Source organism: Gadus morhua, chromosome 13, assembly GCF_902167405.1.
Source record: "Gadus morhua chromosome 13, gadMor3.0, whole genome shotgun sequence".
Taxonomy (NCBI): domain Eukaryota; kingdom Metazoa; phylum Chordata; class Actinopteri; order Gadiformes; family Gadidae; genus Gadus; species Gadus morhua.
This window is the reverse complement of record NC_044060.1, coordinates 11592600-11617215: the sequence shown is the minus strand read 5'-3', so window position 1 is coordinate 11617215 and position 24616 is coordinate 11592600. Positions and strand designations below refer to the sequence as shown.

Here is a 24616-nt window from a genome sequence, read left to right as displayed (position 1 = left end):
TAAAATGCTCAAAAGCCAACAAAAATATGTCTTTGATACTAGATAGGATTGCAATACTTTTGCAGTAGCCCAGAAAAACAGGTAGATATGACACGGCATTGACGGATATTGGCAATAAACAGATCCAGGAACCCGGGTGTGCAGCGTTCCTGTGGGGATCTCTGTTAAAGGGAACTTTGTGTTTAATAATGTGGCCTGGTTGTGTGTCTCTGCGCTCAGGCCGTGTACTCCCATGAGAAGGTGAAGATGGAAGGGACTATTTCCCAGCAGACCAAACTCATTGACTTCCTCCAGGCCAAAATGGACCAGCCAACAAAGAAGAAAAAGGTCTGGGGACACACAACTCTTAGAAGCAACCTTAAGCCTTCCAAAAAGAAATGGTGCACACAGCTCTGTGTGTGTGTGTGTGTGTGTGTGTGTGTGTGTGTGTGTGTGTGTGTGTGTGTGTGTGTGTGTGTGTGTGTGTGTGTGTGTGTGTGTGTGTGTGTGTGTGTAGTATATATATTTTTAGAAGCATGAATCAGTATGTTTGGGGATCAACAGCCTCTATTCCACCTCTCCTCCTCAAGTCGATTCAGGCTCTTTGTCCAACACCCCCTCAGCCTACCTCTAGCGGAGCAGACCTCTCTAAGTCCCTCCAACGTGGTTTCAAATGCCTCTCCACAGGGTATATTCGGGAGGCGCCGGGAGGACGTGGGCACCACCACCAACGGGGCCCTGATGCCGCTGCCCCCGCCGCCCCCCATGCCCCTGCAGTACGGGGACATGAAGCTGGCCCTGGAGAAGGAGCGCTCCCGCTGCTCGGACCTGGAGGAGACCCTGCAGAAGATGAGGATCGAGCTGCGCTCCCTCAGGGAGGAGGGTAGGCATCCCGGGAGGAGGGCAATGTCCTGGGGGAAGCATGGTGGGAAAAGGCTGAAAACTACTGTGGCGATCTGTAGACCATGGTCAATGTCCTGGGGGAAGCATGGTGGGATAAGGGCGGCTGAACACTACTGTAGCAGTCTATAGACCATGGTCAATGTCCTGGGGGAAGCATGGTGGGATAAGGCTGAACACTACTGTATAAGTCTGTAGACCATGGTCAATGTTCTGGGTGAAGCACGGTGGGATAAGGCTGAACACTACTGTAGTAGTATGTAGACCAAGGTCAATGTCCTGTTTGAAGCCAAGTCGAATAAGGCTGAACACTACTGTATCAGTCTGTAGACCAAGGTCAATGTTCTGGGTGAAACCTGTGACGCCTTTGTGGAATGATGAAACGGTAACTGAATTGTTGTGACGTCCTCCTTTCTCCCTCGGTGGACGTCGCCGGTGCAGCAGCCCACTTCAAGGCCCAGGAGCACGCGGGCCCCTCCACCCCGGCCCAGGCCCGGCAGCAGATCCTCATGTCGGCCATCGTCAAGTCCCCCGAGCACCAGCCCAACCCCAGCGGCCTGCTCAACCCCTCCACGCGCTGCAAGGAGACGGCCACGCCTGAGGGTGAGTCCAAGCAGACGGCCCCTCAATCGGGCCCGCTGTCCTGGGCCCGCTGTCCTGGGCCCGCGGTCCCGGTGGATCACCCAGGCAGACGGAGAGCAGGCCGCCACGCCCGGCGTTCACACGGCTCTCCTGGGATAACGTGGTGGATTGGATTTAGCTGCCCCTGCTCCACATGCATTGAAGCCCTGTGTACACTGAAACGTTTTTGTAGGTGTTGCCCACACTAGGAACCGCTTACTATTAGCAGATAATGGACGATTACTTGGTTAGTGGAACATGTATCAAGTCCTTTTATTTAAAGTGATTTAGCAGAGGCAGAGGTTGTGCACAATCAAGGAGTACCTTTATAACATAGGCTACATGCCCCCGTTTCTGAAATAAAACCGCTGAACGGCAGAGTAGCTTAGGGAACACAACTTAAAGTATAGACTTTTATTTGTGTCATCCTAGACAATCAGGCTGAATTGTTATGCCAGGTGTATCAAAGTCATGCCATCCTCCCAGACACATAACGGCTAATTCGAGATCCTTGCTGTCCCATCCACCTTTTAGCCAGTTCCCCCCCAATGTAAGGTCAATCCGTTCCCATTAGCCTGCCGATGTCAGGGGGTGAGGCTGTCCCACTTGTTCTAGTTTGTCTGTGCAATGATTTGCATTAGAGTGTCCTCCTTCTCCTCCTCACCTGAATCAATTCAGAAGCCACTCTCCTTCTCTTTCTCTTCCACACTCGCTTCCCACAGAAAAGAGGAGGGTCACCTTTGAGAGTAAGTGATCAGGTTTCTGTCTGCTCGCTCGTTATGCGCTCGCTCACTCGCTCTCTCTGTCTGCATCCCCCAGTGCACTAGAGATGCTTTCATGGACAAATTTCAAAGTCCCTCATTTTATTTATTCATATTTACCATTGTAATAAGTTGTGGATGTCATGAACATAATCTCATTTATTACACATCAAATTGAGAACCAAAACCATATTGGTGTGTCTAATGCTTGTCATACTTTTTTATGTTCAAGTCATGGTGCATGAAATGGGCCATCTCATACTGCATGCATATAAGGCACTCTCCAGACTTGTATAAATATTTATTCCTTGAGTAATTCTCGATTCCTTTCCCTTGCAATGGAACTAAGGCTAAGCAAGTTTGTGTGTGTGTCTCTGTGTGTCTGTCTGTGTGCCTGTGTATTTGTGTCTGTGTCTGTATCTGCGTGCATATGTATGTGTGCGTGTGCGGGTGTTGCAGAGTTTGGCCGGCGCGTGAAGGAGAGGATGCACCACAACATCCCCCACCGCTTCACCGTGGGCCTCAACATGAGGGCGGCCAAGTGCACCGTGTGCCTGGACACGGTGCACTTTGGACGGCAGGCCGCCACGTGCCTAGGTCTGGATCTCTTCCCCCCCGCGGGAAACCCTTAAAGATATTAGAACCATATAAATGCATAACGCTTTTAGTGGCACTTATCCCTGGAGCGCCGCATTGCCGGTTCCACCCACGCCTCATCACTGATGTAGATGACTGTGATGATGATGGAGAATGATGCCTCTTTTTTATAAAGTGTAATTTAGCAAACATTAATTACACATGAAAGGAAACCGAAATGGATCTCCCTCTGGGGCCACTTTGACACGGAGTCTGAACGAAGGCCCCCCCGTTTACCCGTCTCCGCAGAGTGCCACACGCTGTGCCACCCCAAGTGCTCCCCGTGCCTGCCGGCCACCTGCGGCCTGCCCGCCGAATACGCCACCCACTTCTCAGAGGCCCTGTGCCGGGACAAGGCCAACTCCCCCGCCCTGCAGGTGAAGGAGGCCAGCGGGCACGTCCGCCTGGAGGGCTGGATGAAGCAGCCCAGGTAGCGGTCTTCCCCACACTCACCTTCTGCCCCCCCCTTCCGTTGATATGCTCCGCCTCGCCCTGTGACAGTTCCTGATGCGCGACATGGCGAAGCGGAGCAAGTTAAGCCCTTGAGAAAACTCAGGACACGATTCTCATTGGCTGTCGGCATTGTCCTTCACATACATTGTTGACATATATTAACATCCATGAGTTTATTCAGTTCCCTGCGGTATAGACCTCTGAGCAATTGGTGTAAATCAGATTCTAAGTAGAGTTCTATTTCCTTTTCATTTCGTCAGTCAGTCACTGTTCATGCTTGCATGTCAATCAAGACCTCTTCCTCAGGTCGAGAAGGTGGTTCTTGACACAGTAATCCAACGCTGTGTCCCTTCCATATGGAAAGGCCTGGCTCTGTGCGACCAATGGCTGCATTGCTGTTATTATAGTGTATTATTACAGTATGATCATGTGTGTGCATCGTTTGGGTCTTGTGTACAGGAACGGGAAACGCGGGCAGCAGGGATGGGAGAGCAAGTATGTGGTGCTGGATGGAACCAAAGTGTCCGTGTTTGATGGCGAACCCAGAGAGGGTCAGTACTTATCCACTTGTCTTCACCTCTCTCATGTCTCCATAGGTACTGTACCAATAATATCAAAAAATACTGAACCAAGCTGACGGCTCTGGGCTACGTGAAGCCCAGTAGACTATAGGGCACAACACTAGTCTCTTGGTCAGTTCCACATATGTAGGGATCTAAGTGTAGATCCGACTTGGCAGGATGAACACACGGCTGCGTGTGTGCTAACTGAATGCTGAGAACAGCAGACGGATTTAAAGGGCTGTCACAGATGGTGCAAGAATTTGTCACACAAAGTGTGTCAATTAGACCATTTCCGTTCTCATCAGCATGAAAGTCAAAATGAATAATGAGGTTTTATTTTTCTTGCTTGCCTCACAAAAAACATTAGTGGGGGAGAAACGGATGACTTGAATTTTCCAATTTAGTCATGGACTAAGACAGCAGGGAGTGAGACGACTTTGTGTGTGTTTGTGTGTGTGTGCTCACCCCAGACTGTGCCAAGGCGGAGGAGGAGTTTGAGCTGTGTCTGCCTGACGGGGAGGTGAGCGTGCACGGTGCCGTGGGCGCCTCGGAGCTCATCAACACCGCCAAATCAGGTAGCGCGTCCATCTCTCCCGCCCCTCATGCTGCTGTACTGCCTTCTGCTGTCTGTCTGGGGGGGGGGGGGAACCCTTCAATCTCCTTCCTCCACCGACTGTAAATGACTTCCATAAGGCTTGTTATCCCACACTGAGCAGTGTTGACTGATGAGCTCTGCAATGGAACTAAGGCTGTGTGTGTGTGTGTGTTTGTGTGTACATGCAGACATCCCCTACATACTGAAGCTGGAGTCCCACCCTCACACCACCTGTTGGCCCGGTCAGACCCTCTACTTCATGGCTCCCAGTTTCCCAGACAAGCAGCGCTGGGTGGCGGTGCTGGAGTCTGTGGTGGTCAGTAGCCACGCCTCCAAGGACAAAGGGGAGACTGAGGCTGTAAGTACCTTGTGTGTGTGTGTGTGTTCGAGGCGATGCGTTGCACGGTTGTTTCACAGGCACGATGGGCAGCCCCCTGCATTTTATACCCAACATTCGTCTTGAACTCCCAAGGTAAATGGATTTGAACTCGGCGCTCAAGTCATTTTTGTGGGTACCACGATTGAGTTATAGTGTGGTCGCTGGGCCATGCCACCACGTTCGAAACAAACATGTGAGATCACGAGGACGAAGCGTCTGACGTCTCTTATCGGTTCGCACAGGGTCGTTGTGAAGCTCTCGATCGTGTGCTATTGGCGCCGACATTGCGTGAGATCTTTGAAAACCAGCAACGGAAACGATTATGGCACATAGAAGACAGGAATGGAACGTCCGCCTCCCAGTAGTCTTTGTAGTAGTTAATCTGTCATTTTCAATCCTTAATTACATTTGAATGAATAATACGGCACCTCTCAGAATGCATAATGAACTAGCCACTCTGAGGCAGCCGACTAAAGAAAAGGAAATGATTCCCATTTACCGAGATCAGTGGTGGTTCTCACTACATCCAACCCTCGCGAGCCACCTATGGGCGGTTAGAGCAACTACAAGTTGGCGCTAACGCCAGCGCTTCACAAACAGGGGGTTGGCGCTGCCGCTTGGTTTTGAAAGCAACAGCCAGCCAGCCTTCACTACTGTTTCCTCCCCACTGCTTTTCTCTTTCTCTCCTGTCTCATTCACTCTCTCGTCATCTCATCCTTTACATCCCTGTTCTACTCGCCATCCTCGTCTCTGACGTCATCGCGCCCCCCCCTGTGTGTGTGTGTCTCCGTCCATGCGGGGTTGCGTGGATCATACTGTAGGCGGGTGTTGCTAAACGACAGAAGAGCCTGTCCTCGCTGGTCCAGGTACAGTAACGCTGGCTGCACGAGCGCTTGGGCTAAGGTCCCCCCCGACCCAGCATGCAGTAGCTCTGCCCCGCTTCAACACATACCACTACTGTGTATGTACATCCTGACCCTGTACCACAGGGCTCCGCAATGAGTCCACCGCTGCCCCTTTTATAACATGTTGACATGTTGACATGTGTAAAAACACATATAGTTCACTCCACGGTGCATGGATGTGAGCTGGAACTGGAACATTGGCCTCCCTGCTGTCATATGCTATGTCATGCATGATTCTCTCACTGGCCATGCACTGCTTCCATTTCCCCCACCCCCCCACCCCCCTCCCTTTTTAAAGGACAATAGAGGTCTGCGGGATCCGACCATCGTCAACGTTTCTCCTGGCTTCAATTAAACATCCGTACTTTGTCAGAAGGACGCCCTTGTGCAGATACTGCAGACTAACATTAAGCTTTCGACGACTGCCACGAATGTAATCAATGCCAGTGGAGCACTTCTGTCTTCTGGAATGGGTGTGCGTGAGTCAGTCGAGGATCATGAGTACGCCCTAAGTACTCTCATCACAAAGGCTGGAGTGCTATGTTGTTGTTTGCCTTCATGGCAGTATTGTGAATGCTGTTCGGAAGCATCTGTAGTAATTTTGACAAATGATGTTGGTAATTTATGTTTTAGTGAAGCCAGGGGAGACTGATATGGTTTGATCACCCAGAATGGTGTTGTCCTTTTTAACTAAAGCACAAGACCCACTGTCTCCCACACCTTCCTCCTCCTCTTCTTCTTCCTCCGTTGGTTTTGCTCTTGATGTTTTGCTCTGTTTTCATCGCTGAAAGTAAGGTGGTCCTTCCATACCCTCTCATAGGCTGTGCTTCTGTGTGGGAATTGTATTTTCACTGGAATGTGTCTGTTTATTTTTTTATAATGTTTTTGCGCTTTTATTTTGTACTACGTATTCATCATTCTCTAGCTGAACTAACCTGTATCTTGAAGACGACATGTACTGCTGAGAGCGACGGAAGGTTTTATGGAAGTAAAATGTATGCATGGATTATTAACATGTCCTAAATAAATATCTATGATATGATTAATATTGTGCATAACCAGAGGAGCATAGCTTCAGAAAGTCCTAGAAAAGGGTCAAGGGTCAAAGATGGCTGACTCTCCCCCGCCCCCTCCCCCCTCTCTCTCTCTCTCTCTCTCTCTCCCTCTCCTTCGGTCCTGGTAGAAACTACTGGGAAACTCTCTTCTTAAGTTGGAGGGCGATGACCGTCTGGACATCAACTGCACTCTGCCACTCACCGACCAGGTACTAGGAGCTCACACTGTAACATGGACATGGTAGGGCTGTTTTACCCCAGTTAGCTAACGCTCATCAGGAGGTAACTTACAGTGCGTGGCATGATGCGATCTGTTGACTCCTCCAGAATCGACCAATGTGGATCAATATGATGATGGTGATGATAGACAGCGGAAGACACTTATGTTATAGAAATTAAGTTTGGTATGACATTAAGTTATCTAAATTATGAATGCACTAGTCACTACTGCTAGAAGCTTGTACAGAGTAGCCACACCCAGTCTACTGCATGTGCTTGACAAAACAAATCCTAGGGACTGCAGTATGAGTCAGTGCCCCAACCCTGACGAGCCGTCCTTTCTCTCTCCCTCTCTCCAGATCGTGCTGGTTGGGTCTGAGGAGGGTCTGTATGCTCTGAACGTGATCAAGAACTCTCTGACGCACATCCCCGGCCTGGCCTCCGTCTTCCAGATCCAGATCCTGAAGGAGTTGGACAAGCTGCTGATGATCACAGGTCCGTGTGGGTCTCACTGTCAGACTTTAGGTTTTTACCTTAGGTTTACAGGTCCGTAACACATCAGTACATTCATTCACATGCACTCCACATTCATTCACAAATGTCTCTTCAGTTGTGTTTATATGACCAGTGCATGTGTTTTGTTCTATATTATTAAATTAATTACTCTTCAGTTGTATATAAATGATCAGTACAGTCATGTGACTCATTTATTAACTCTGCTACAGTTGGTCATTATCATCACAATACTTTCTAGAGACCTTCATCACGCTACAGGTTATTTCTTTATATACATTCAGGTTTATTCCTCAGCAGTTATATTTAGCCTTTCTCTCTTGCACCAATAGGCCCGACCCAGGCCCCCTGTGTGGCTGGGCAGCCTAACTTGGCATTCTGTGGCCATATTACTAGGGAAGCAGAGGGTGGGCTGATCTGAAGGCCGGATCTGGGTCAATGATTACCAACTTTAAATGTTTTACTAATCATCAAACACGGCTCCGCCGCGCTACTTTTACGATATAACGGGGGGATGATTATATACCCCCTCCACCCTCTCTCCCTATGAATAACGCATTGTTGCTGCAGCGTACCTCTTACTCTACTCACTAATGCCTCCGCTGTGTTTCCGCTTTAGTCGATTCTCGCTCTCCTTCCCCGTCCATTTGCAGCGTTTTAATCGGCCCTCTTAGGCCGCCGATAAACGGGCTCTGAGGACGCCGTTCACTGCCGGGGAGCAGTCTGTCGGTGTAATAAATGCAACGCCGGTGGTGGTACGCACATTGTGGCTGTCTGATGTTGCGTGGTTGTCGTCTCCAGGAGAGGACAGGGCTCTGTGTCTGGTGGAGATCAAGAGGGTGAAGCAGTCTCTGTCCCAGTCCCACCTGCCAGCCCAGCCCGACCTCAACCCCTACATCTTTGAGACGGTCAAGGGGTGCCACCTCTTCTCCTCTGGCAAGGTACGCTCACCCCAACCCCCAACATGTACATCTCGGACATGTAGGGACATTGTCGGGGCAGGTGAGCATGGTGGCCAGTGGGGGGTTCGACTTCCAGCCGAAAGATACTGGGTTTGATCCCCGATATCCGGAGTCCTAACCTCTATCTAATAATAACATATGTCTGGAATTTTTGTTCGTAGCTTTGGAATAGCTTGTTAACTTCATGAATCCCTTTAAACAGATCGTTATTTTCTTCTGACATATCATTGGTATCAATCTCCCCCCCTGTAGATTGATAACGGAATGTGTATTTGCGCCGCCATGCCCAATAAAATCACCATCCTGCGTCACAACGAAAGCCTCAACAAGTTCTGCATTCGAAAGGTGAGTGGTTTCTGTTCCTGGAGAACGGGGAAGAACTCTAACCCTAACCCCATTTTTAGTAGCTTGAGATTGCCACAGGAGCTTTACATTTTGAACTCAAAGCCGCAGATCATAACTGTAAACAAACCTCTGACAGGAAGCTCAATGAAAGGACGACAGGAGATGATACTTTTATGGCTCCTATTTAAATAATTGACCACATGTGTTTTTGTTCCATCTCCAGGAGATCGAGACCTCAGAACCCTGCAGCTGCATCCACTTCACCGGCTACAGCATCGTCATCGGCACCAACAAGTTCTACGAGATAGAGATGAAGCAGTATGTGCTGGAAGGTGCGTCATCGCTAGCACACCCCTGAGGGACGGATACATCAGTGCACACAGATATTACAATTCGTTTTCCTCATTTTAATATTCAGCTAGATATGTTTGATTATTTCAGTATGCTACAAGGATTGAAATCGAGTCAACCTGGTTACATTTGTATTTGATTAACTACTTATTATCTAGTATTTTAGCCAAGTAAGGTACTTTTTTCAAAAGGGATTTCCAGTGAAAATAAAAACATGTAATCTAGGAACAGGTAGGGGTTGGATTTCAAGGATACAAACCTACAGGCAGAGGTCAGACATTGATCATCACCGAGTGCTCTGTATCACCGGAGCTCCAGCTCAGGGGCCCATCATCTCACCGCCGGGCCCCTTGTTCCTCTACAGAGTTCCTGGACAAGAACGACGTGTCGCTGGCCTCCGCTGTATTCTCGGCCTCCTCCCACAGCTTCCCCATCTCCATCATCCAGGTCACCAAGGCCCCTCAGAAGGACGAGTACCTGCTCTGCTTCCACGGTGAGGCCCTGGTCTGTCTGTCTCTGTCTCTGTCTCTGTCTCTGTCTCTGTCTCTGTGTGTTTGCGTGTGTATCGAGGAATTTGGTTAAAATCGGCCAGCATTTTGCTTTTAACGCCCACACATGCATGCACGCATATACATCCCATTCTTTAAAGATTAGCGTTCAGTGCTTTTAAATAGACACGGGGCTTGGAACCGTTTGTCACGTAATGTTGTGTCACGCAGAGTTCGGTGTGTTCGTGGACGCCTACGGCCGCCGGAGTAGAAACGACGACATCAAATGGAGTCGTCTGCCCCTGTCCTTCGGTAGGTTACCCAGAGCTCCTGAGCCATGGTCCTGCTTCCTCCTACACGCGTCAGACCCCGTTACCTTAACACTGCACCTTATTGATTCCTGTTCTCCGCACCTCAGCCTACAGAGAACCCTACCTGTTTGTGACCTACTTCAACTCGCTGGACGTGATCGAGATCCAGGGGCACGCTGCTCTCGGGTGAGGAGAGTTACAGTAGCATGTTGTCTAGGCCGTGGGATGACGAGTACAGAGCCCGATACGTGTGTAGACAGAGGTGCTCTGACTGCTGCCTTCAGCTTCAGTTCAGCTCATCTGATTCCCACTCTCTCTCACTCTCTCTCACTCCTCTCTCCCTACCACCCTCCAGACCCCACTCGTACGCCCACCTGGACATCCCCAACCCGCGCTACCTGGGCCCGGCCATCTCGTCGGGGGCCATCTACCTGGCCTCCTCCTACCAGAACAAGCTGAGGGTCATCTGCTGTAAGGGCAACCTGACCCAGAGCCAGGAGGCCGGCAGCGACCTGCAGCGCAACGGCTCCGGTCGCAGGTAGACAACAACGGCAACTGCTATCTCTGTTAACCCTTAGACTCCTCGCGGTACTTCCATGTTATTGTAAACGCACATCTCCATCCATAGCATTTTCATTTTTTGGTTTGATTTGTAAAGGCTCTGAAATGCAGCCGCAGAAATGATTTAATTTGTTTCCTTTGTTTTGCTTTTGTTTCCTTGGGCTTGTGGTGGACTCTTATTGCCAGACCACGTCACTAGCCCCTTGCTAACTCCTCACAGGTGTGGTGAGATGGATTAGGGTTTGTCGGAGGTGGTACAGGTTGTTGTCACAGGTGGTGGGCTTGCGGTTGTGGCCGTTTGAGGCGGTCTGATCTTGTAACGCTTAAATTTTGTCCCCCTTCACAGGAGGAGGAGTTTATTTTTTATCTGTAACAAAGACTGAGGAAGTGATTTTTAAGTTAAAGTTGAACTATTATTCGTTATCATGTCCCGTATGTAGAATCAATAATAATATGTTTGTTAAATAAAGATATTCTTGTTTTTGTACACTTTTGTGGTTGCTCTTTATCAACAAATGTATCAGGAAAAAAGTGAAGTTTTTATTTTTGTACAATTTTTTTTTTAACGTTGCGTTGATGCAACACTGTCCCTAACAACTCGTCAAGGACTTAACTTGTGATAGCAACCTGTGCGACCTCTGACCCGCTTAACTGTCCTTAAACCATCCCCGCTCCCCTCACCACACCGCCTCAAAGACCTCCCGACCACCACAGCCCCTCGCTCCATGCCATGACCCCCTCACCCTCCATCCACCCCTTGACCAATCAATGCCTCCCGCCCGCCTCTGTGTCACGGTCTCCTACCCCCCCCCCTCCGCAGTCCCAACAAGCGCGGACCCCCCACCTACAACGAGCACATCTCCAAGCGGCTGGCGGCCAGCCCCGTGGTGCACGGGGACCCCGGGACCCCCCACCGCTACCGCGAGGCGCGCACCGAGTTCCGCCGGGACAAGTCCCCCAACCGGCCCCTGGAGAGGGAGAAGTCCCCCGGCAGGATGCTGGAGGGCCGCATCGTGGGCTCCCCCGGACGCGCCATGGCACAGGACCCCCGCCTGGACCGCTCCCCGGGCCGCGCCATGGCCCAAGACCCCCGCATGGAGCGCTCGCCCGGCCGCATGATGGACGTCCGCCGGGAGAGGTCCCCCGGCCGCTACGAGGAGCGTCAGCGGCTCCACACGGGCTCCGGACGCACGCCCATCAACCCCGTCAACAAGGTACCGCCGGAATGGGGGCTGGACGGTGATACATACTGATTATCATTATCATGATGGGGGCTGGGTGGTGATACATACTGAGGATTATCATCATCATGATGGGGGCTGGGTGGTGATACATACTGATGATTATCATCATCATGATGGGGGCTGGACGGTGATACATACTGATGATTATCATCATCATGATGAGGGCTGGGTGGTGATACATACTGATGATTATCATCATCATGATGGGGCTGGGTGGTGATACATACTGATGATTATCATCATCATGATGGGCTGGGTGGTGATACATACTGATGATTATCATTATCATGATGGGGTCTGGATGGTGATACATACTGATTATCATTATCATGATGGGCTGGATGGTGATACATACTGATTATCATTATCATGATGGGCTGGATGGTGATACATACTGATGATTATCATTATGATGGGCTGGGTGGTGATACATACTGATGATTATCATTATCATGATGGGGCTGGGTGGTGATACTGATGATTATCATCATGATGGGGTCTGGGTGGTGATACATACTGATGATTATCATCATCATGATGGGGGCTGGATGGTGATACATACTGATGATTATCATTATCATGATGGGGGCTGGATGGTGATACATACTGATGATTATCATCATGATGGGGGCTGGATGGTGATACATACATACTGATGATTATCATTATCATGATAGGGGGCTGGATGGTGATACATTCTGATTATGATCATGATGATGATAATCAGTATGTATACTGATGATTATCATCATCATGATGAGGGCTGGATGGTGATACATACTGATGATTATCATTATCATGATGGGGGCTGGGTGGTGATACATACTGATGATTATCATTATCATGATGGGGGCTGGGGGGTGATACATACTGATGATTATCATTATCATGATGGGGGCTGGGTGGTGATATCTGATTATTATCATCATGATGAGGGCTGGGTGGTGATACATACTGATGATTATCATTATCATGTTGGGGCTGGGTGGTGATACATGCTGATGATTATCATGATGGGCTGGATGGTGATACATACTGATGATTATCATTATCATGATGGGGGCTGGATGGTGATACATACTGATGATTATCATTATCATGATGGGGGCTGGGTGGTGATACATACTGATGATTATCATTATCATGATGGTTCTGGATGTTGATACATACTAATGATCATGATTATCATGATGGGGTTATGATGATACATACTAAAGATCATGATGGGGTTATGATGTTGATACATACCGATGATTTGGATTATCATGATGGGGTTATGATGTTGATGCAGACTGATGATCATGGTTATCATGATGGAGTTATGATGTTCAGGTTATAATGTTTGATACATACTCAGGATCATGGTTATCATGATAGGGTCTGGGGGGGTGATATATGCTGATCATGATTCTCATGATGGGGTTATGATGTTTTGGTAATGATGTTTGATACATACTGATGATCATGATTCTCATGATGGCGTTATGATGTTTTGGTAATGATGTTTGATACATACTGATGATCATGATTATCATGATGGGGTTATGATGTTTGATACTAATGATTATGATTATAAAGAATGGGTTTGGTTTTTTATACATGCTGTTGATCATGATGGGTTTGGATGTTGACACATACTATTGATCATGGTCATCATGATGGGGTTTGGATGTTGATACATACTGTCATGAATATAGTACTTGGCTTATCATGTCTTTACATATTATAATCATGATGAGGTTTAGAAGTTGCTAATTATGATGCTGATAGATAGTGATGATCATTATTATCATGATGTTATTTATAAGTGCAACATGATGATGATGATTATGATTATAACATGTTTTTAAAGATAAAGTTGATCATGAAGGTAATCAATCTGCTGTTGATTGCACAAACACTCAAACACTGTTTTTCAACCTGATGTGGGCTCACGGGAGAGATTGCTCACTTGAATGCTATAGATATTTGATGACACATTTAAAAATGTAATGGTTAAGGCTTTCATAAAGGTCCTGTATATGCTAACTAATTGCCTAATGCAGTAGTTTTCTACCTGTGGTACTCCAGGCGGTACGTGAGATTTTATTCTAGAGATATTGATACATTTACATAAAGAGAATAAATAATCGAGATCATTGAAAGTAAATATATTATAAATCTTGTCCAATAATTATAGTTTCATGGCTTGTTATTATTAAAAATATAGTGCAGCTTTGTACATTCCATCATATGCTTTCCATAACAGTGTTTTCCATTTATGTTTTCTGTTCATTTGTGTTTGCAAAATAAGCACACATAAGCAGCGTTGCTGAATTTATCTTTACATTGTCACTGGCTGGGGAATTCTTGCAGTAATAATTTTGTGTAGAGGGTGCCCTGGCACTATTTGCTCAGCCACTGCCTGTGTATTTAACCATCCATCATTGTTTGTCATGAGAAGATCCGCCATGGATCCTGATGACAATTCAGTGGTACACCTAATGTCAAAGGTTGGGAACCACTAGCCTAAAGAATCTTAGCCCCAACCAAACTACCACTGATCGCTTGTGTGATGTCTCGATGTGCACACGTCTTACAAAATATATATGTGGCAAAACTGTTGATCAAACCAAATGTTCTCCATCTCCATGTGCTCGTGTCTACGCGTGTCTCAGGTGTGGGACCAGTCGTCCGTCTGAGCGTCTGCAGCACCAACACCACCACCACCTCCACCACCACCACCACCGTACTCAGCGCATCCGCCCTACACCCAGCTCTTGATCTCTGCAAGTGGGGGGAGGGGAGGCCGAGGGCGGGAGCGCAGTTACCCCCGGCAACAGCACAGACGGCACGATGAAACACTGCCACACAATGTTTTATCTGAGAGGGAGAGAGCGAGTGAGCGAGAGACACCCACAGGACAAGCTGCTCGTCGAGAGAGCGAGACGACTGCGGTAAAACACAGATGTCATTGGAATCAGGTTGTATAATGTCACTAGCTTCACCTGCTGGGTGGTGGTTGACAGGGCGTAACGGGTCTCCCGGCCTTCGGTCGCCCCCTGCAGACGTCATGAAGGACTCCCAATAAGCACAGCTGTAGCAACCCTATTTTAATAATACATACAAGGAAAAAAAACAATGCCAAAATGCAATGGGTTCATCAGACCATTAGGCACTTTTAAAATGCAAGAGGTGGACCCTAATGAAAGCGATTCGTATGATTTGAGCGTTTTCTATCCTTCTCCCCGTCCACAAACCGCTGACAGTCGTGTCGGCAGCTCTGTGAGGCTCTTGCTCCAGCCAGGCCCTGACACGGCTCGCACACGCATCACAGTCAACCTATCCCAAACCCCCGTCTCCCCCTGAAGACGGCTGTATGGTTTGGAGACGTTGAAAGGCTTGGCTGGAGCAAAAGCGTCACAGAATCCCTGCCTTGTTCATGCCACCCCAACCCCTACCCCAACCATACCCCACCCTACCCCACCCCCCCCCCCCCCCCCCCCCCCTATCCTTGGAAGATGTCTGCCCTGGCAAAAGGCTGCACCGTCCCTCCGCTACAGTCGAACAGGACCTTTCTTAGTCGTCAGAGCGCTCTACTTTGTTTGTACATAGGCAGACTTAATTTTATACGTACTGAGAAGGAATTTCAAGGCCGGAGAGGCCGTGTCTATTTTTGTTAAAGAAAACAAAAAGTGATTGTTATGTGTCCTCTTGAATGTCAAAAATTAATATTATTTTAAATATATATGTTCCGATGTCTTTGAATCAAGTTAGTGATTTTATCTTGAATATGCACTTCCATCTGTCAATGGCGAATATATATGCTAGCTATGAGGGAGGGGAACGGGGTAAAACAAAAAAAATCATGAGTGAAGCTTACAACATAGTAGCATTTCTTTCTGTACCATGCTCCTCGACATTGTATATAGCCCAAATTGTTGTTAAAAGTCGAAGATGAACATAGTATTTGTTTTTACTGAATGATAAACGGCATGGGTATGTATATCTGAGGTGAGGGAGAGAGCTGCTTCTGCCTCGTCTAGGGTGTGTCGACACTCTCTCTGATCACTAAGAAGCACGCTAATCAAGGGAAGTGACTTTAAGACATGCATTGAACGCCCCGATTCTCTTCTATTTGATTCCAGTTTATCCTGTGCACCTTAGCCACATGCTGAAGTAATGCCATTTTTATTTTAATGTAGGCACAATTCATTTGATTCAATGAATTGTTAAACGCAGACCAATTCCCTAAAAAAGATCTTTGACCCATGTCAATCAATCAATCAATCAATCAATCAATCATTCCTAGTATATATATATATATACTGTAGTGTCCATGACAATGATCCACCCAATCACTTATAAATTATCATCAAATGATATATTTGATCTGTATTTTTTCCTGTTGAATATGAAAACGTGAGGTGCCATTGCTTTAACCATGCCCTGTGTTTGTACGCCCAACCCCACAACTTTTCATTTCATTTCTAGAAGGGAACATTTTGAATGTACCAAAGCCTGGAAGACTGACGACCGGTGGTCAACATGTGTCCGATCAAAGGCGACCCCATCACTACAGATTGCACAACTGCTGTAATGGTATTCTGTTAAGACGTCATTCCTGTATTTGAAGGGGGGCTATCCGTTCCCTTAGGTGTCGCTGGGGGGGGGGGGGGGGGGGGTGTAAACAGGGGTGTAAACGGATGTAAATCTGTTAAGTATTCTAATGTATCTGTTGTCACCCTGCAAGGAGGCTCAGCGACACTCACAAGACTCGGCATCCCTTTAGTTCGATTTGTCTTTATCTTTTCTTTTCGCTCCATGACAAAAAGCTCGATATGATGTTGATGTTTGCTGACGGACGTTTTATTAGCGTCCATTGTAGAGTTTTTGTCACAGAATATAAAATATTATACCCAATTGTATGTTCTCTTGTGCTTCTTGTGGACACTTGTTGGGGGGGGGGGGGGGGGGGGGGAGATATCATTGCAGGCTTTGTCTGGGTTTGACTGATGGGCTAAACCTGTTTATTTTTTTCCAATCCATATTGCAGAATCTCTTTCAGCAGATAGAGCTTAGGTGGAGAATCTGTTTCGTATTTTTTATTTTTTTTATTGCATGGCTTTCTCTTCTAGCTTACCGTAGGCCTGCACATCTTAGGCAGCACAAAGGACAGCTGTTAAAGCGGTGTGTTGTCTCTTTTGGTTGCTGGTTTATTTCGTTGCGCTATTTATAGGCATCTGATCTCAGTGGCTGATGGCCACATATACAGTCACAGCTCCATTGTGACAATGGACCCCCATTCTAGATCCAATGCTGATCACTGATTGGTCCATAAAAGACTGTGTGTGTGTGTGTGTCTTCGTCAGGTGACCTCACAACATGGCTGTGTATAATAAGAACAGGCTACACAGTAGAAACGCTGACGGCTAATACAGTGCTCATCATACACACTAGAATGTGGGGACATCTGCTTCAGAAGCCGGTCAGGCCCACAGTGGCTCTGCGAGAGGATTTCATTGCCTGTATTTAGATCACATCACAGTGCCTTCCCACTCCTCCCACACACACACACACACACACACACACTGTTTAATTAGTGCCTCAACCATTGCTTTTCCCCTGCCATGGCTCATACCAGAGGACTTGTGAACTTGCAGAGTCCGTTGGCACATTGTAAGATGGTGTTCACAGTGTCAGCCCTGTCAAACCTGGGAATGTCACGCGTTGGGGGGGCCTGATCCCCTCCCTGAAGGCTGTGTCCCTGGCTGCTCTTGTTCAGGGGTGTTGATTCCTCAACACCCTAATCACTCCTGTGTACGACGTGAGCCTTTCACTCACTCTGACCCTCTGTTGGTCTGACAAAAATCAAAGCAAGTCAAGTGTGCAGCCCAGGTTGGAGTGTGTGTGTGTGTGTGGGGGGGGGAAGGTAGTGAACATATACCATTAGGCTCTGTTATTATGGGCCAACTACTACAAATCCCGTCCTCGCACACACAGACAAACGTTGGCCGCATGTCCCACCTTGATGAAACAATGACAACGGCTGTGTCCCTTTTCAATTTGAACACCTTGAATGGTGAGATTACAATTTCTTTATTTGACGTACAATTAGGATTATTGACATACTTATTGAGCCAAATAGTTTGAACTGTTAGTAGTTCAGGGCCAAACCGAGCAGGAGGTGGTGATATGTAAGTGTGTGTTTGGTAAGGTGCCCAAAACGTACTAGTGAAAGGTAGGCATGTGTATGCCAGGCACGCCGCACACACACACACACACACCTCTGACAGGACTATAAATTACAAATAATGAGCAGATAAGTGCTGCCCGCGCTGTGATTGCCTCTTCCATCAACGCTCGGATGGATGGAGAAGTCCCCGCTTTACGTGCTTGGAGATGTGTTTATCTTTAAACAACTCTCCAATATTCTTCTTCACAATCCAAAGGCTTTTAATCCTCAACCCTTGTTTTATGTGGCTGTATAAGTTAGGAACATCGCTGTGGAACTGTGTGCTGCTATATTTAACGTTATTTAGTTTTTATAAATATTCGCTTCAAGATGATTTCTGGTTGAATTGGTTAAGCTGGTCAATTAAACTTGATTTAACCGAAAAAACTTGTTCTACTCCATTCTACTCCAACTGTTTGGACTGACTGTATGTAACAAAGGTGGTCTTTTGGATTTGGAAGAACCCTTTCCTTCAGAGCGCCTGCTTATGACATGATACCCTAACCTGATCCTAACCCCTTCTCTATTGTTCCACACTGTAAGCCAAGGTTAGCAATCCTAACCTTTAGGTACACGGCCACCAGATAAAGACATAGCGATAGACATAGAGAGAGAGAAATGGAAGGGGGGGGGGGGGGGTCCCTTTGTCTGCCAGTCAGTATGCGCTTTGAGGGAGAATCTTATACTGTATGTGCTGTAGTGTGTGTATGTGTGTGTGTGAGAGAGGGCATCATTTACCTGCCACTTCCTAAAGAGGACATGGTTTATAAATATCGCCCCGTGGCTCTGTGGATTGGGGGCTACAAAAGGCCACCCAAATAGTGGCCATTGTTCACCGGCCCTGTTGTCTGCCTGACCTCCTGCCTGTCTCAGCCATGGTGAGTCTCTCTCTCTTATCATCCACCACTGGAAACGTAGCAGGAGATCTAGTCCACTTGATGTGATTCATGTATTCTTCTCGGATCTTCCATTGAATAGCAATGCAAGTAAAGCTGTGTTAATTCATTTTAAATGCTTCATGTATTCAATGTTCTATTTTGTGTACTCAAAGGTTTTTTATTGAAAATGATTAATAAGTAAAGGTTCAACAATTGCTTGAAGTGTTTTTTGTGTTATAGCCTGGTTACAATAATTTCTGGCAGAAAGTTAATATTAATATTACTCAACACTGACACTTTTCTTATTAAAGAAAGAGTGTGAGTCATTATTATTGAATAAGCTATGCATATTCATTGAATAGCTTTAAAAACCTAACATTCAAGAATACGGTTAGAGTTGGCTTATTCAATGTAAAGTTATTAATGGTGAACATGCAAGTGCTGTTATTGTTTGCTTGTTTGACTAATTTGCTTGCAAGATGAAGGTTTTCTACAATGTCATCCGTTAATGTTATGATGCACCTAGACACACGTGTACATTTGTTTACATCCCAAACTCTTCCAGTACTATCATGCACGGAAGCTTCGTAGATAGATAGGGTTATAGAATATTGGTAGATGTTTGCCATGATAGATGTGTTTGTGTCCATGTATCTTTTGGCCCTCATCTTACATGAACTCATCTTACCTCGTACTCCTCCTCTATATCCCTCCTCCACCTCCATCCTCATCCTCTACCTCCATATTCCTCCACCTCCTTCCTCTTCTACCTCCATACTCATCCTCAACCTCCCTGTGGCTCCTCCACCTCCCTATTCCTCCTCTACCTCCTCCACCTCCCTACTCCTCCTCCACCTCCCTACTCCTCCACCTCCCTACTCCTCCTCTACCTCCTCCAACTCCCTACTCCTCCTCTACCTCCTCCACCTCCCTACTCCTCCTCTACCTCCTTACTCCTCCACCTCCCTACTCCTCCTCCACCTCCCTACTCCTCCTCTACCTCCTTACTCCTCCACCTCCCTACTCCTCCTCCACCTCCTTACTCCTCCACCTCCCTACTCCTCCTCTATCTCCTTACTCCTCCACCTCCCTACTCCTCCCCTACTTCCTTATTCCTCCTCTACCTCCTCACTCCTCCACCTCCCTACTCCTCCTCCACCTCCTTACTCCTCCACCTCCCTACTCCTCTACCTCCTCACTCCTCCACCTCCCTACTCCTCCTCTACCTTCTTACTCCTCCACCTCCCTACTCTTCCTCTACCTTCTTACTCCTCCACCTCCATACTCCTATACCTCCCTGTTGCTCCTCCACCTCCATGTTTCCTCAGGCCCCTAAGAAAGCCAAGAAGAGGTCAGCCGATGGAGCCAACTCCAATGTGTTCTCCATGTTTGAGCAGGCCCAGATCCAGGAGTTTAAGGAGGTGAGAGAGTGACAAGATCGGCATTGTTCTCATACCTTGCAGACTTGGCTATCTATGATTATATTTATATCTCTGATATCTAGCCATAAAAGTTTCATTGCCCCCCCTCCCCCTCCATTGTTTGTCACAATGCAGTGAACTTTAAGCCGCAGGAGTGGAACAGAGCAGGGGCTGATACACAACACCGACACTAAAGAACAATGGCCACAGCTGAGGATTAAGACACCAAAGTATTTTAGAAGAGACCGTTGGAAATAGAGGACTCTAGAAATTGTTTTCTCCCCATCCAACCTGCTCCCCTTGCTCCGTTTCCATGGCTCTTAGTTCATGGTGCGGGAATGCCCACCTGTCTGCTCCGAGTCCCTGGTATGAGGCGAACAGAGGTGTTTGGTATGAGTGGTATGAGGGCCAATAGGGGCCAGCCATTCATACGTGTCATCAGTGATTAGGCTGCACACAAGGGCCGCTGGGCATGCCCTGAATACCAGCCAAAAGCCCCAGGAATCACACCGTTTATTAATACTCCACCCCTCCCGGCTTAATAAAGGGATGCTCTGGAGTATTGAGTAACCAAGCTGAGGCCTATTGTTTCATCAGATGTGTTTTTCATCCTTTTTCTTTTACTCATGCTTGAGCGTTCAGATGTTTTCCCTCTCAGCTACAGATAGAGACATCGAGCATGGCTTTTGTACAAGAAAATGACAAGAAATTGGAAGATCTAAGGCATAATATTGTGCCTTTGTCCCCAGGCCTTCACTATAATGGACCAGAACAGAGATGGATTCATAGACAAGAACGACCTGAGGGACACCTTTGCGGCTCTGGGTGAGTCACCGTTACATGATCATGACGTCATAACGTTAATGTTGATGGTCCACTTAAAGTGTATTCATACTAGATCATCTTCGCGTGTTGCCTGCTGGTTATTTCGCAAACTACCTTTGGCTCTTATGTTTGGCTGTGGGTGACTAGGAGTAGCGGACACTTTTGCTCGAATAAGCAAAAGTCCTCGGTTTCAAAAGAAACATGTTCTCCAAGTTCACCCCTCTCTCTCTCTCACTCTGAGCTAAACTATGTCCTGTCAACCAGGTCTACTCAGTCAAATATCTATATCTATACTGCAATAAAGATGGATGTGTGAAACAGCAGACGGTTCCCAGGGCTCCTCAATCACCCCCTCGCGTCCGCAGGTCGCCTCAACGTGAAGCAGGAGGAGATCGATGAGATGCTGAAAGAGGCTCCCGGTCCAATCAATTTCACCGTCTTCCTCACCATGTTCGGGGAGAAGCTCAAAGGTAAAGCGGTATGGTGGACATGAACGGAACAAGAAGCGGCAGAGGAGAATGTCATTTCCCTTCATTCACACTCCCTGTCCCTGGGCTCCTCTTCTAGGTGCGGACCCAGAGGAGACCATTCTTAACGCGTTCAAAGTCTTCGACCCCGAGGCGACAGGAGTGCTGAGGAAGGACAAGTGAGTAGAGACTAAACCGTCGTCAGACTACCTGGAATGCGGTCTCGTATTATCGTCATTATAGGTCCAAAACCACCCATCATCGACAAATGATTATACCTTTGGAAGCCGTCCACATGTAGTCATGCCGTCCACATTGTTGACGTTCTTGTCCTCGTCCAGTTTGACACAGATGCTGACAACGCAAGCGGACAGGTTCACCCCCGAGGAGGTAACACGTCATCTGAGTGCACGACTCACTGGGCTCATCATCAAATTGTCGTACATCAGGCAATGTCAGTAGGAACTAAACTCATTGCATTGCTGGTGGTGCATCACTCATGGTTCTTGGGTCGGTTTTTTAAATTTAGATGGAGCAGATGTTCGCCGCCTTCCCCCCAGATGTAGCCGGGAACCTGGACTACAAAAACCTGGTTCATGTCATCACCCATGGCGAGGAGAAGGACCAGGACTAGCCCCCACTTAGCCCCCTTCCCCAGTACCTTGACATAGTCTAGTTGAAGAGTGTCCAACCCACCAGTGTCCAACCCACCTCTTGGGCCTTATCCCCCTGGCGGCCATCTTGGTTCAATCTTGATTCTACGCACCAGCAGGGTGATGGGACCCCATTCAGGTCCATCACCCAGCCGGTGTGTAGAACCAAGATGGCCGCCAGGTGAATAATGCCAATTGGCCCTATGGATGGCAGAGCAGCTCAGAGTCCCCTCGCTGTTAATGGAGGAATGGACTGGGAGTTTCATCTGCTCGTCAAATCTTGGTTCTGTCAACGGTCCAATCTGTTGCTCATGTCTTTACACGCTCACTCACTCCAGAGATCCACACCACTCTGCCAACTAAAGAGGAGAACAGACTATAATAAATGGTGCTGTCCAAAAAGATTGGGCTGTTGAATCCATCACAAAAAGATATTGAAATATAATGATACATCCTTTTTGCTAATGCCTGTTGTCGTCTCAATCTTCTAGTGTTTCTGTGTGTCTGCCTTCTCCCTGTGTTCGGAAATGAAATCCTCTGTCTGTCTGTGAAGAACAATTGGCCTTTTCCTGGAATAATTCCATGTTTTTGTCTGTGCTTGTTTCCCCAAATAAAATAAAAACATGTAAAGATATGGTTGGGCTTTCATTTCTTAAATCTCAAGCTTTAAACTCATTCACCAACTAGAGAGCACAATTTAGGCTGGCCCTCTACACAATAGCAGACAGCAGTGCCCTGTGTCTCTCCCTGCTTCGTTGCAGACCAGACCTTCAACCTATTCATTCAAAGGACAGTACCTACGTCACCAGATCCTCAAGGGAACAGGGCATCGGGGTTCACTGAAGTGACGAACAATTCAGGACGTGTGTGTGTGCTGGCGTGTGCACGCAGAAATGCGTATGATATGTGTGTCTGTGTGTGTGTGTGCTTTGCTTGCATATAGTCAACCTCACACGCCCACCGGAGAAAAAGGACACATTAGCAGACGGGTCTTTGGCTCTGCGTCACTGATTGGCTAATTACTGGGCCGGCCTTTAGCCAGGCAAAGCCCTGCTGTTATTTTAGTGTTAACATAGAGTAATGTTATACCGTGGGTGGTGCCCAAGATATCCCCCCCCACCACCACCAGCACCTAACCCCACCCAAACCAACCCAGCCTCTGGAACCTTGGGTTGGGGGTGATGCGGGTGGAGGTGGTAGGGTGTTAATCCTGTGGCGGCCCCAACCACAGGCTCCATGATGGTACAGGATGCCCCACCTCGCCTGACCCCACCCCTGAGCCATACTGCTCTGTTCACTGAAGAGACAACGGGAAGGCGGGAGGGAAAGGAGAGGGATGAGGGTGGGGGGATCAAGGCAGATGTCTATGCTGACCTCATGCGGCCCGTTTGGGCTCTCTCTCTCTCTCTCTCTCTCTCTCTCTCTCTCTCTCTCTCTCTCTCTCTCTCTCTCTCTCTCTCTCTCTCTCTCTCTCTATGTGTCTCTCTCACTCTCTCTCTCTATGTGTCTCTCTCACTCTCTCTCTCTCTCTCTCTCTCTCTCTCTCTCTCTCTCTCTCTCTCTCTCTCTCTCTCTCTCCCTCTCTCTCTCTCTCTCTCTCTCTCTCTCTCTCTCTCTCTCTCTCTCTCTCTCTCTCTCTCTCTCTATGTGTCTCTCTCTCTCTCTCTCTCTCTCTCTCTCTCTCTCTCTCTCTCTCTCTCTCTCCATTGAAGGGGTAGAACGCGGTACTCTGGGGACATATAGCATGCAGAGCAGTTATTATGGCCCTGACCTCAGCTGTCTGAGGCGGTGCGGATCAATGGCTCTACTATGAACATCAGTCATGCTCAGCCTCCACCGCGCACCACAGATCGATTCAGGCTCGCCACCACTGTGAGGGTCATCTTTTATGATGGAACTTATGTGTCAATTAAAACACACTTGGTAAGGATAATTTATGGTGCTGAGCTGACGTCATAGCACAAATGCATGGAAAAGTTGCCTATTCTATGAAACTACAAATCACATGGACACAGCTTCCCTGCTTTCAATTGTGTCATTTGATGCGAAATCTGAAAGTTTTTTAACCGTTTTCCTATCTTACAGTTTTTCTTATATGTTGTTAGCTATTTCAATTGTCCAGGTCTCTCTCAAACAATACATTTTTAATCTCTAAGAGCCAAACCTTGTTCTTTGAACATAAAAAAACTGAATTTATTTTTCTCTATTTTAATTTAGAGTTTTTCTTTATGATGGAAGTCAGACGTCCTGTCCAGTCTTGGGACAGGGAGTAACGGGTGCGGCATCTTCATCTTCCCCTTCTGGCCAGCAGAGGACG

The 24616-nt window shown here is 47.6% G+C and overlaps 2 protein-coding genes across 6 annotated transcripts in view; both read left to right on the top strand.

Annotated features, from left to right (window-relative positions):
- The window catches only part of cita (citron rho-interacting serine/threonine kinase a), a 40690-nt gene extending 23942 nt beyond the window's left edge, over positions 1-16748 (top strand). The window contains exons 30-49 of one of the 5 annotated variants that reach the window (XM_030374450.1): positions 220-327; positions 667-862; positions 1321-1482; positions 2223-2246; positions 2721-2858; positions 3147-3327; positions 3810-3901; positions 4384-4488; positions 4697-4866; positions 6976-7056; positions 7426-7561; positions 8381-8520; positions 8794-8886; positions 9110-9218; positions 9602-9730; positions 9957-10037; positions 10144-10222; positions 10392-10574; positions 11418-11811; positions 14499-16748. In XM_030374450.1, coding sequence (XP_030230310.1) covers positions 220-327; positions 667-862; positions 1321-1482; positions 2223-2246; positions 2721-2858; positions 3147-3327; positions 3810-3901; positions 4384-4488; positions 4697-4866; positions 6976-7056; positions 7426-7561; positions 8381-8520; positions 8794-8886; positions 9110-9218; positions 9602-9730; positions 9957-10037; positions 10144-10222; positions 10392-10574; positions 11418-11811; positions 14499-14522 — 2625 coding nt within the window. In that variant the 3' untranslated portion in view covers positions 14523-16748. Of the gene's footprint in view, positions 1-219; positions 328-666; positions 863-1320; positions 1483-2222; positions 2247-2720; positions 2859-3146; positions 3328-3809; positions 3902-4383; positions 4489-4696; positions 4867-6975; positions 7057-7425; positions 7562-8380; positions 8521-8793; positions 8887-9109; positions 9219-9601; positions 9731-9956; positions 10038-10143; positions 10223-10391; positions 10575-10783; positions 11085-11417; positions 11812-14498 lie in introns of those variants that run through there. The other 4 variants (XM_030374451.1, XM_030374453.1, XM_030374452.1 and 1 more) reach the window with 4 other exon arrangements.
- Positions 16749-18745: 1997 nt separating this feature from the next.
- Positions 18746-22933, top strand: myl2a (myosin, light chain 2a, regulatory, cardiac, slow). The gene is made up of 7 exons (XM_030374449.1): positions 18746-18933; positions 20262-20354; positions 21104-21179; positions 21545-21649; positions 21747-21825; positions 21988-22036; positions 22176-22933. The coding sequence occupies exons 1-7, from the start codon at positions 18931-18933 to the stop codon at positions 22278-22280; spliced, it is 510 nt and encodes a 169-aa protein (XP_030230309.1). The 5' UTR covers positions 18746-18930; the 3' UTR covers positions 22281-22933.
- Positions 22934-24616: the final 1683 nt, after the last annotated feature.

Coding starts and splice junctions, on each gene's coding strand:
- myl2a (XM_030374449.1), top strand. Junction 20,355..21,103: donor AGATCCAGGAGTTTAAGGAG/GTGAGAGAGTGA, acceptor CTTTGTCCCCAG/GCCTTCACTATAATGGACCA. Junction 21,826..21,987: donor GGAGTGCTGAGGAAGGACAA/GTGAGTAGAGAC, acceptor GTCCTCGTCCAG/TTTGACACAGATGCTGACAA.